Consider the following 13204-nt stretch of genomic DNA (forward strand, 5'->3'; position numbering starts at 1 on the left):
AGTGACATACCAGAAAGTTGGGGGAGAGGGAGAGAGCTGAAGACAAAGGTAAGGGGAAAAAAATTGAGAAAGAAAGCAAGAAAAAACAAGTTGCAAACCAATACTGTTTTTAATATGTAAAATTGTGAACTCTTTTGCTTTATTACGTTTTAATTTTCACTTTTCCTTTTATGTATGAAATATATTTTATTATGTTTATTTGCATATTATATGGGATTATTTTAAAGAGGTTTTTCTCTTGGATGAGGATGTAATGTGTACATTCAATACGGATTCTTCTGTTTTGTTTTTATGATTTGGTTTGCAGTTAGCATGTGGATGTGAAGGAGGCAGCTTGGTGTACAAATACTGGTGATGCGGTGAATTTTGACTCACTTGTGTAAACAAAGTGAGTCTATGTTTTAACCCGGTGTTCGGTTGTCTTGTGTGTGTGTCTGTGTGTCCGTGGTAAACTTTAACATTGACATTTTCTCTGCAAATACTTTGTCAGTTGACACCAAATTAGGCATAAAAATAGGAAAAATTCAGTTCTTTCCAGTCATCTTGTTTATAACAATATTGCACTTCTGGGATGGGCACAAAAAAATAAAAAATGAAGCCTAATTATATGCAAACTGCATTTACTGTTATATTTATATTTTTTGTATTCTCTAAACTTGGCACTTTGATCTGATATTCTGAACCAACAACAAGAGGAGTCATTATTATCATTTTTTGTTCAAACAGGAACTTCTTTTGCTAAGCATGGAAGTTTTATTTATTTTGCAAACGTTTTGGTGCAGATAGTAAAAAGGGAAATTACTCTGTAATTAATGCTAGGGGACTTAATTTGCTTTAAACTGATCTTTCTCATCTTAAACATTACATTTTGAAATTATACTCAATACATAAAAAGCTTGGATTTTTTTAAAAGTGTATCACAAGTGAGTCTTGAAGGCCTTGCCTCTCTTGTTCTCATGATATAATCTCCAGGGAAGTGAGATGTGGTCAACAGTTGTTTTCGTTTTCCTTTCTTGTTAATTTTACTTTCTTATCCCCTCCCCCCCACCCCCCACCCCTCACACACACACATCACGACATTTAAGAGAACACACATTTATTGTTGTTAAAAATTGAACAATAATTTTGTGTGTTGGATAGTTGTAACATAAATCCTGTCTGTTGAGTTAATTTCATAAACTAGGTATTGAGTAACTTTTTGTTTTCCATGACCTGATTTTTTGTGAAAGATAGTAAATCAGTTGTACTGGAACTTTAAGAAGAGAATGTATAAGGTATATGTTTATTAATGTTCACAGTTTCTGACTATGCAGGTCAGATGGATTTATTGAATTCAGTTGACATTGGAGGCAATGTGTGTGTCCAGTTGATTTTTTATTCTGAGGAAAAGTCTGTCCATCAGCTTCACTGAATGGGTCTTGTACATAGACTGTTCAGAAAAAAATGCTCAGCTTTTACAAGTTGAGTCAGTCCTTGAAACCCTCAATGATCTGAATTCCCATTCTGCGTTGATCTAAGCTTGATTGTTTATGACTTTTTGTAAAAAAAAAAAGAACAATTAAGTAGAAATACAGGTTGAAAATGTTAATCTCCAGACAAAAAAGACAGGAGGTTCTTTCTGATTATCACTTGGTGTTTCTCTGCCTCTCTTTCTGATTGTCACTTGGTGTTTCTCTGCCTCTCTCTTTCTGATTGTCTCTTGGTGTTTCTCTGTCTCTCTCTCTTTCTGTCTCTTGGTGTTTCTCTGTCTCTCTCTCTTTCTGTCTCTTGGTGTTTCTCTGCCTCTCTCTATTTCTGATTGTCTCTTGGTGTTTCTCTGTCTCTCTCTCTTTCTGTCTCTTGGTGTTTCTCTGTCTCTCTCTCTTTCTGTCTCTTGGTGTTTCTCTGCCTCTCTCTCTTTCTGATTGTCTCTTGGTGTTTCTCTGCCTCTCTCTTTCTGATTGTCTCTTGGTGTTTCTCTGCCTCTCTCTTTCTGATTGTCTCTTGGTGTTTCTCTCTCTATTTCTGATTCTCTTGGTGTTTCTCTGCCTCTCTCTTTCTGATTGTCTCTTGGTGTTTCTCTCTCTATTTCTGATTCTCTTGGTGTTTCTCTGCCTCTCTCTTTCTGATTGTCACTTGGTGTTTCTCTCTCTATTTCTGATTGTCTCTTGGTGTTTCTCTGCCTCTCTCTTTCTGATTGTCTCTTGGTGTTTCTCTGTCTCTCTCTCTTTCTGATTGTCTCTTGCTGTTTCTCTGTCTCTGTCTCTCTCTTTCTGATTGTCACTTGGTGTTTCTCTCCCTCTCTCTTTCTGATTGTCTCTTGGTGTTTCTCTGCCTCTCTCTTTCTGATTGTCACTTGGTGTTTCTCTCTCTATTTCTGATTGTCTCTTGGTATTTCTCTGCCTCTCTCTTTCTGATTGTCTCTTGGTGTTTCTCTGTCTCTCTCTCTTTCTGATTGTCACTTGGTGTTTCTCTGTCTCTCTCTTTCTGATTGTCTCTTGGTGTTTCTCTGCCTCTCTCTTTCTGATTGTCTCTTGGTGTTTCTCTCTCTATTTCTGATTGTCTCTTGGTGTTTCTCTGCCTCTCTCTTTCTGATTGTCACTTGGTGTTTCTCTGCCTCTCTCTTTCTGATTGTCACTTGGTGTTTCTCTCTCTATTTCTGATTGTCTCTTGGTGTTTCTCTGCCTCTCTCTTTCTGATTGTCTCTTGGTGTTTCTCTGCCTCTCTCTTTCTGATTGTCACTTGGTGTTTCTCTCTCTCTTTCTGATTGTCTCTTGGTGTTTCTCTGCCTCTCTCTTTCTGATTGTCACTTGGTGTTTCTCTCTCTATTTCTGATTGTCACTTGGTGTTTCTCTCTCTATTTCTGATTGTCACTTGGTGTTTCTCTGCCTCTCTTTCTGATTGTCTCTTGGTGTTTCTCTGCCTCTCTCTCTTTCTGATTGTCTCTTGGTGTTTCTCTGCCTCTCTCTTTCTGATTGTCTCTTGTTGTTTCTCTGCCTCTTTCTGATTGTCTCTTGGTGTTTCTCTGCCTCTCTCTCTTTCTGATTGTCACTTGGTGTTTCTCTGCCTCTCTCTTTCTGATTGTCTCTTGGTGTTTCTCTGCCTCTCTCTTTCTGATTGTCACTTGGTGTTTCTCTGCCTCTCTCTTTCTGATTGTCACTTGGTGTTTCTCTGCCTCTCTTTCTGATTGTCACTTGGTGTTTCTCTGCCTCTCTCTTTCTGATTGTCTCTTGGTGTTTCTCTGCCTCTCTCTTTCTGATTGTCTCTTGGTGTTTCTCTGTCTCTCTCTCTTTCTGATTGTCTCTTGGTGTTTCTCTGTCTCTCTCTCTTTCTGATTGTCTCTTGGTGTTTCTCTGCCTCTATTTCTGATTGTCTCTTGGTGTTTCTCTGCCTCTCTTTCTGATTGTCTCTTGGTGTTTCTCTGCCTCTCTTTCTGATTGTCTCTTGGTGTTTCTCTGCCTCTCTTTCTGATTGTCTCTTGGTGTTTCTCTGGCTCTCTCTTTCTGATTGTCACTTGGTGTTTCTCTGCCTCTCTCTTTCTGATTGTCACTTGGTGTTTCTCTGCCTCTCTCTTTCTGATTGTCACTTGGTGTTTCTATGCCTCTCTCTTTCTGATTGTCTCTTGGTGTTTCTCTGCCTCTCTCTCTTTCTGATTGTCTCTTGGTGTTTCTCTGCCTCTCTCTTTCTGATTGTCTCTTGGTGTTTCTCTGCCTCTCTCTTTCTGATTGTCACTTGGTGTTTCTCTGCCTCTCTCTTTCTGATTGTCTCTTGGTGTTTCTCTGCCTCTCTTTCTGATTGTCTCTTGGTGTTTCTCTGCCTCTCTCTTTCTGATTGTCTCTTGGTGTTTCTCTGCCTCTCTCTCTTTCTGATTGTCTCTTAGTGTTTCTCTGCCTCTCTGATTGTCTCTTGGTGTTTCTCTGCCTCTCTTTCTGATTGTCTCTTGGTGTTTCTCTGCCTCTCTCTTTCTGATTGTCTCTTGGTGTTTCTCTGCCTCTCTCTTTCTGATTGTCTCTTGGTGTTTCTCTGCCTCTCTCTTTCTGATTGTCTCTTGGTGTTTCTCTGCCTCTCTGATTGTCTCTTGGTGTTTCTCTGCCTCTCTTTCTGATTGTCTCTTGGTGTTTCTCTGCCTCTCTCTTTCTGATTGTCTCTTGGTGTTTCTCTGCCTCTCTCTTTCTGATTGTCTCTTGGTGTTTCTCTGCCTCTCTCTTTCTGATTGTCTCTTGGTGTTTCTCTGCCTCTCTCACCTTTCTTCACCCTCCTCTTCGTGTCTTTTGTCATTATTTCTGTCAGGACACAAGTTGAGCGTGCTGTTTACTTGCCTTGTTCACTCAGTTCCTGTTTTCTGGAGGCAGGGGCAGTAATTATGTACAGTTTAAACTGTAATTATGGTCATCAGGGTGTGAGGCACAAAATTTGCAGGAGGAAGCGTTGACATGTTTGAGGGATGTTACAATTGAACATGTGCAGGATACTCAAACATGGACAGGTATTTGAAGTACTCATTGTTTTACTCAGAGACCTGTGCCCATCTTGATTTGGACTTGAGTCAGCCCCCAGTTTTACATACATTGCAGTGGGGAGTTTGGCTGCTGGCAGTCATCAGTGAATTTTGTTGTATTTTATGTGGCTACAGGTCCTTCAGCTGCTTTTGTCATGTATTAAACATGTGGACTGTATGCATGGCTGTCATTCATGAGTCATTGATTGCAAGATATAAAACAAACAACAACAGAATGGCACATGATAAAAATGACGTGTGTGGAAATGTGTAAGGTCAACTGTATCTTCAGCCAAGAAAATGAAGTTTCATGTAGGTATTTTTGCATCTGAGCAGTCCACCTGCTAGCGTTCAATGAAAGAAACACAGGGTTACTCAGGGTTTACTTCTTCAGCAGACAGAGAGATTAGGTAGAAACATTGTTTGCTGTGATACTGCCAAGGCTTCAGAGCAAGCAGTGACATTGAATCATAAAGGAGGAGTGTTGGCTCAATTCTGGAACTGACATACTTTATGGTGATGTGACAGTTGTGATTTTGTCTCAAGGAATGCTTTATGGTGACAGGTGTGGTTTTGTCTCAAGGAATATTTTATGGTGACAGGTGTGGTTTTGTCCTGAGGGATATGCTATCATACGAGGACAGGTCTAGTTTTGCCTCAAGGAATACTTTATGGTGACAGGTGTGGTTTTGTCCTGAGGGATATGCTATCATATGGTGAATAGTGTGGTTTTGTTTTGAGGAATACTTTATTGTGACAGGTGTGGTTTTGTCTTGAGGAATGCTTTTTGGTGACAAGGTGTATTTGTGTGTGCAGGTCCGTGCCACATACTCGAACTTCTAAGCCCACGGTGATACGATGACATCACTGCCGCCGCCACCACCACCACCACCAGCAGTCATGGAGATAGATGTGCAGAAGGCTTTTTTACTAACACACAGCTGTGATAGCTTCTATGGCAGCCAACAGCTTGTCGTCTTTGTATGCTTTCTTTCTGCGCTGTCTGTTGTGCAGCTTTCTGAACCTTTTTTTTTTTTTCTGGATCTGTCTTGCCTGCTGACGGTGTTTTGCGATGCCTGCAGGTTTACTTTCTCTGTCTTCCACTTCTCCTTGTTTGCTTTCAGCACTTTGTCTTCTCGCCTGAAACATCCCTCCTGCTTTCTTCAGTTTTCTGTAAAATTCTCTTCTGTCACTGTTTTTTGTGCAGTTTTTGTTTGTTTGTTTGTTGTTGTTGTTGTTAATGTAAAGAAAGAAACATGTATCTTTTGTTATATTATCTGTTGAGAAGATTTTTGTGTTTGTCAAGTCAATATTTCCGCATGTTACCCTGACACCCCCCTCCCCATTCTCCTCTCACTTGCAGTGGTGGAGATTTTTTTTTTTTTTTTTATGCCTTGAATCAATTTGGCTACAGGGGATGATTATGTGATTCTTGGGTTATTTTTGTTGTGTATGTGTCTATGTATGTATTTATGTGAGGGGTGGTATTTTCTTCTCTTTTTTTTTTCTGTTTGCCTGTGGGGGAGAGGAGAAATTGGCCAACGAGCTGCAGACATATTGAGTGCACACCTTTTTTCATGAGTTGATCAGCGTGTTGTGTGCGTGGACATTCACACCTGAAGAATTTGCTTGTGTTGTTTCTGTGTGGGTTGTACAGAGTGAATTCCTACCAAACAAAGCGTTCTGGTTAGGTCCACCTAGCAAATGTTTTAACTAAGAAGAAAATGAGAAAAATAATTATGACCGTATCAGTTTCTGGTCAGTGCTATGTTGCCAGCTCCCTTGTACCTTCTGAAGGGACTAGGTATAAAATTGTCAGAGAGAGAGAGTGTTTGTTGGTTTTTAATGATGATGGTAAATTCTGGTAGGGTAATAAATTTTCAAGTTATTCCTCCCAACAGATGAGGGGTGATTCTGGTAGGAAAAAAATCATTTAGTTAATCTTCCCAACAGTGTTTGGAGGGGTTCTGGTAGGGTAATAAATCATTTAGTTAATCTTCCCAGCAGTGTTTGGAGGGGTTCTGGTAGGGTAATAAATCATTTGGTCATTAATCCTAACAGTGTTTGGAGGGATTCTGGTAGGGTAATAAATCATTTGGTCGTTACTCATAACAGTGTTTGGAGGGATTCTGGTAGGGTAATAAATCATTTGGTCATTACTCCTAACAGTGTTTGGAGGGGTTCTGGTAGGATAATAAATCATTTAGTTAATCTTCCCAGCAGTGTTTGGAGGGGTTCTGGTAGGATAATAAATCATTTAGTTAATCTTCCCAGCAGTGTTTGGAGGGGTTCTGGTAGGATAATAAATCATTTAGTTAATCTTCCCAGCAGTGTTTGGAGGGGTTCTGGTAGGGTAATAAATCATTTGGTCATTAATCCTAACAGTGTTTGGAGGGGTTCTGGTAGGGTAATAAATCATTTGGTCATTAATCCTAACAGTGTTTGGAGGGGTTCTGGTAGGGTAATAAATCATTTGGTCATTAATCCTAACAGTGTTTGGAGGGGTTCTGGTAGGGTAATAAATCATTTGGTCATTAATCCTAACAGTGTTTGGAGGGGTTCTGGTAGGGTAATAAATCATTTGGTCATTAATCCTAACAGTGTTTGGAGGGGACCTTGTGTGAGAAGAATGAGATACTGTATGTTGGATTCTGTGTACAGTGATACTGATCACACTACTTTCATTTCATTGAAGAAAGAAGAAAGACAGATGTTTCCATTTCTGATGCTTGGTCTTGATTTTGTTTGAAGATATCTACCAAAGCCGGAGTGTCTCCTCCAGAAATAACATGTTTGGTTCAGTCATCACTACATATGATTGTAAAACATGGTAATGATGATAATAGTAGTAATAATAATATATAGTTCATCCTGGTTGTGTAATTCTTTGAACCAGATTTTTTTTTCTCAGAGACCATTCCCATGCCTTTTTTCCCCCCCCTCTCTCTCTCTTCCCACCTCATTGTTTGTGACAGTCATAATGTCTGGCTTTTTAAAAATATATATATATATATTTACAGACATTTTGTAATGATGTTATGGTGAATTTATGTTTGCATGTGTACAATATATTTGTTGCTTCTCCTTAGTAGTTGTTGAGTCTGGTGACTTTCTTTGGTGTTGTCTTTGCGGTTGTCTGCACATCTTGTTTTGATGTTTTCACGGATATAAATGCAGTGTATAGCTGCAGGTTGGTTTATATATATATATCTATATACACATGTTTGCTTTGTTGTAAATAGGATTCTCTTTACTTTCTGTTGCACTGTCTATCCTCAGTGTAGGAATTAATTTTACACCACACTCTTTTCTCTCTCTCACTTTCCCTCTGTCTGTCTGTATTTATATATATATATATATATCATATATTATTATATATTCACAGTATATTTTGTTGAGACTATGGCTCAGATCCAGGATCTGCTGAGGTCAGTACGAAGTGTATGTTACTCTTACTTCACATAACACCAACATAGGCTTTGTGTCTGTCAGTAGTCTGGTTGATGATTTTGTAAATGTGCACAAAATATGTGGAGTGTTAACAACATCTTATTCTTATGGGTTTGGGAGCATTTTGCTATGTTATTGCTGCTGTTGAAAGTGATGTAGAATTACATACAACCTTATTTTTTCCCCCCAAAAGGGAAACACATGGTATCAGTTGCTGAAAGTATACTACTGCCATTGTGGTTATTATTTTGTCCCTTTTGTTTTAAGAAATCTTTTTATTTATATGTTTATGCATTCAACTTTGTTCTCTTTTTTTTCTGTAAGAAAACTTAGTATTTATAACTTTAGGTATTCTACTTTGTTCTATTTGTTTTTAGAAATCTCTTTATTTATATATTTATGTATTCATGTTTGTTCCCTTGGTTTGTAGAAATCTTTTTATTCAGGTATTCTTGTAGATGCATTGTTTTTGGTTGTCTAGCATCAGTGAGTGCAGGAAGATGATGAATCATGTCAGAGACAGCAGAAGATGGCAGTGTTTTCACTGTATCAACAGTTGTTGGGAACCGATAGAGATATAAAAAAGAAAAGAAAAAAAAAGTAAAACATATGTTCAAGACATGCAGATAACTAAATTGCTTGAACATTTATTTATCATTTGGACCAGTTTGTTCACAAGCATTATGACATTAAAGGATCACTTTGTTTGCAAGTGCTGCAAGTTTTAGTTCACAGTATAAACAAGGTTTCTATAGCTGCCATTGCTGTAGACTTGTTTGGTAAATGTGAAGAGAAAAACACACCTTTTTTTAGGGGGTTGAGGATAATTGTTGTGGATGTATACTGCTAAATGGTTTGAATATGTTCACTGTAGCTGTTACTTAATGTGGCCAAAGATCTAGTAGTCGGTTTAGTGCAAGGGAAGGCAGCTCTGGCCTGCCTGTGTTTATTGCAAGACTGACATGTTTGAGCCAAGACAACTAATACATTGGTTTCAAAATTTGCCCAAGTCCTGTTCAGTTTTGTTCTTTTAAAAAGACAAGACAGAATGTAAAAACCATTGAAAGTTAGGGGTTCCGGTATGGTGACTGTGGTGAAGGTAGTGGTAATGTTTGATGCTCTCTCTTCTCATTCTTATTTTGAACATTTTTTTTTTTTCCATGTAGGCATACGCTATTCTTGAGTGTGGTTCAAAAACTTTTATGTTTGTTTATTCTTATGTAATTTATTATTTTTTATTTTAGTTTTCATGTCAGATATATTTACCTCTGTTGACCAGGATATATTGTAATCATTTTCAGTCAGTAAATGGTGAAGATAATGTCAAGGCCATATTGATTTCTGTGTGATGATCAGACAATACCTCTGATTTGTTGTTTATTGATCTGATTGTGTCACCCTACACCCTCCCCTGTTCATGCTTTGTGAATAATAGCCTGGAAATTTGGTAAAATGTGAAGAAGAAAAAAAGAAAAAGAAGTCATAAAAAATCCTCATTTGTCTCAGTAAGGATAAAATCACTTTGCGTATTGCTTCTCCAGTTTCTGTTGTAAAGTTTGTTGTTGTTGTCTATGTATATATTATTAAAAAGCAACAAAGAAGTGTTGTGCCACTCTTACAAAAGCATCGAATTTCAGCGTTGACAATGGATTTTTTTTTTAATGATGCCCAAGTCATTAGATAGTGTGCAGTCCTTTGACATTGGTTTGTGGTTCAAATGTGTTCAGTAGAATGATCCTGTCTGGACCAAAGTTCATGAACCTGGCGGAACAGAACGGCCCGTTTTGTGTGGAGTTTTTATCCCTCCTTGTATTTATTTATAAAACACCTGGATGAGGCCTTAGTTGTATGCATTGCTCAGTACAGTACGTGTCTTTTCTTCATTTTGTTTTTCTCATTTTTTGTTTTGTTTTTAATTCAGGATGAGTTTTGTTTAACCTGGCTTTTTTATTACTCTTATTTTTTACACCATTCAAATAATGAACATCGCTATGCACAGTTCTATGTTCTCTCTCTCTGTCTCTCATCTATTTTTCATGAATGTGATGTGGTTTTAGCCACTGGATTTTTAACTTGGAAGATAGGTAGTTGGCTGAATGTGGTAGCACCTTTTTTTTGGCTGATTGTGGTAGTTGTTTGTTTTTTAAGTTGTTGCAGACTTAATGTCATCATTTTTTTTTTTTTTTTTTTTGGTTAATGCAGTATATTTATACAAATTTGTATATTTATATTTCTATAGCATTTAACACGAATGTGCATTTTATATACATATATGGTGTGGGAGAAAGTAAAAAAAGAAAGATATATGAACTATTGTGAACAGAGTTCAGTGTTTTTTGTGTGTAGAAATAATTTTGTGTGCATGTTTGGATCCCTATATTTGTGAATAAGACCCGAATAGTAAATCATGATATCTTGGTGATGGTCTGAATCTTTATCATAATTAGTATTGCATGATCTACAGGGATTTTTTTTTTTTTTAAAGTGTACACAACATTGTTTTAGCTGTTGTCTCAGCATCCACAAACAGATTTTATCTTTATTACTATACAGAGAGAGATATTTTAAATATGTACTCATGAAAAGGGTTTATAACAGCAGAGTGCAAGATTTAATTTTTTTTAATTTTTTACACAGAGCTGTATATGCCAGCAGTGATATCTTTGTCTACATCCTTGATGAAAAGTCTTTGTGTTTACATGTACAAAGACCACTCATACTCTTTTGAAATGTTAACTCACCAGCTTTGACAGCTAATGAGTGAAATCACTTGTTAGAAGAAGAATATTACATATTCTTCACTTTAGGGGTGAACATCTTTGTGGTGAAAAACTCCAGAGACCTGCCAACATCTTGTCAGTTTGAATTTTTTTTTTCTCATTGTGCTCACACATAAAATGCCTTCTGATCAACTGATGAAGAGCTATGAAGATGATAGTCATTAGATGTTAATGAACATGATGGTGACAAACAGTTTGTTGATCAATGGTATCTGTGCTGTGTCTCCTTTGCTGCATGTACCATCTTATTGTTTTTCAATTAGTGTCGACAGTAGGCACCCCACCAAGTACTGGTTGTTGATTTTTCATTTGCTTTTCTTTCTTTTTTTTTGTTTTACAACCCCATCAGCAGCATTTCAGTGGCTTTAGTCCCATGCTGCTCATTCCAAATCCCCCATATACAGCCACACCCTTGTGTCTGTCACAGTCCCTTTGTCGGCAGTCCACAGGGAATTATCAGTGTTATGTTGCAAGGAGGCACAGTTGTGCATGTTCTGGTTTAATGAACTTAAAACACCACCTACTCAGCCCACTAATAACGACAGCAATCACTAAGTCAGGAGCTGGACTGAGTGAGTGTCCCCTCAGAGTGGAGACCGCCGTCATGGCCCTTCACATCATTCCTCCATGAATCTGTCGACACAGATCTTGACAAGACTCGCCCCCAGCACAGAAGTGGAGGGGTATCGAAACCAAGGTCACAGTAAGAGCAGGGAACGAATTACTACAGTCCCTTTTTTTTTTTTTTAATTGTTTTTCAAATAACAGATTGTCATCCCTCTGTACTGTTGATGATTATAGCTAACAATATAGCATTTACTTAACTTCATAAGAAATTTGAACAGACGTTCAGTTTGCAAGCACACAAATATACATGTTCTAAGAGTTGGCAGTGCCCATCGTCAATCCGGTCTCTGACAGACACACAATACAAGTGTTTTTCATCATAAGTGGATATTCCAGTTGCCTGTTTGTTCTCTTTGTCAGAGGAAGGATTTGTGGATGTGTTTAGTCAGTGATGCTGCGCATGTTTTAGTCAGTTGGATCACACCTGTGTCAGACTTCCATCTTCACAACGAGTCTATCTATTCAGAACATGTACAGAAATGGTCATCTTTAAAAAAATTTTCAGTTCAGTTCTACAGATCATGTTCTGCACAGACTGTGTACAAATTCATGGCCAAGGGGAAAGTCATGATGTGATCCTACTGCTCACTCACCCCTACCCAGCCCCCCCACCCCCATCTCCCCTATCCCACCCAACCCTCCTGTCTCCTTCTACCTCTGATGGTGTGTGTCCCACGTCTGTTGGCTTGTGGTTTTCACTGAAGCGCTGACTGTATAATTGTTTTTACAAAATGCATGTGGGCATATATGTACTGGGTGGGCAACATACCACTGCAAACTTCACGTTTTGCTGAACAACAGAATGTTTCATGTTGGAGATATTAATCATGTTACCTTGTTTTACTGGACTGGTAGAGCGCTTAATTTTTTTTTTTTTTTTTTTTTTTTTTTTTTTAAACTTCAGGCTTGGGTTTCATCAGTTTATATCAATATATGTCTGATTGTCTCTATAATCACATGTTTGGTCTTGTACAGATCCTCCTACTGTAGGGCTTTGTTTTGATAATAAAAAACTCAACATTTGTAAGAATGAAGATGGTTTGTTTCGTTGAATGTGTGATTTGGTTATGCTGCAAAGTTAAAGAGGCTGGATAAACACACACAGCAAGAAAAATATCTGGAGGTAATTCATCTTTGTTTTTGTATTTTTAAAGGTATTGAGAAGGAAGGGCTCCCAATATATTTTTCCAAAACAATATCTCTACTCAGTTCTGAATGTCAATGGGTAAACCTACCTCCATTTTAACTTTTAAGAAGGTAGAATCATGTGGGCAACTATCAACAATGCAGGTAACAGTTCACACACACACACACACACATGCCCATCTGCATCCATGCATTAACACGTGTGCATGTGCACATACTCAAACTCATACACAAAACATAAATTTCCGACAAATCTTACAAGAGCATGAACAAAGCCAAAAAAAGATAATACAAAAAAAAACTGAAACAATTCTAAACAAACAACAACAGAATCCATTTTCCACCATATTAATGTTGTAAAAGGAGACACATGACTAGGGTTAGTATTTCCACCAAAAGTGGGTATGTTCATTATTAGAACAGGGACTAATACCACTGATGTATGGAAGGAATTACCACTTACTGGGATGGCTCTGTTTATCAGACTATGTGCAAAGAGCATACAGTCATCAGTGTAATGCTGCATGAAATATACCATGAAAGGTGATCTTGGGTTTGATAAAAAAAAAAAAAAAAAAAATTATCAGTCACAAGCTGGAAGAAAGAGCCTGCATGGGAGTGCAGGAGTTTACCATTTTACAACTCTGCTGAATGCATCAGGCAAAATATTGTTGAGCTGCTCTACCTCTTGAACATATCATTCAGTTGTTAGTGAATTAATTGC

The 13204-nt window shown here is 37.9% G+C and overlaps 1 protein-coding gene across 8 annotated transcripts in view; it reads left to right on the forward strand.

The window, feature by feature from the left end:
- The window catches only part of LOC143294725 (dual specificity protein phosphatase CDC14AB-like), a 53615-nt gene extending 41253 nt beyond the window's left edge, over nucleotides 1-12362 (forward strand). For all 8 annotated transcript variants that reach the window (XM_076606168.1, XM_076606162.1, XM_076606166.1 and 5 more), the window contains one exon: nucleotides 5294-12362. In XM_076606168.1, the coding sequence (XP_076462283.1) occupies nucleotides 5294-5320 (27 nt within the window). In that variant the 3' untranslated portion in view covers nucleotides 5321-12362. The remainder of the gene's footprint in view (nucleotides 1-5293) is intronic.
- Nucleotides 12363-13204: the final 842 nt, after the last annotated feature.

Source organism: Babylonia areolata, chromosome 20 (assembly GCF_041734735.1).
Source record: "Babylonia areolata isolate BAREFJ2019XMU chromosome 20, ASM4173473v1, whole genome shotgun sequence".
Classification (NCBI taxonomy): Eukaryota; Metazoa; Mollusca; class Gastropoda; order Neogastropoda; family Buccinidae; genus Babylonia; species Babylonia areolata.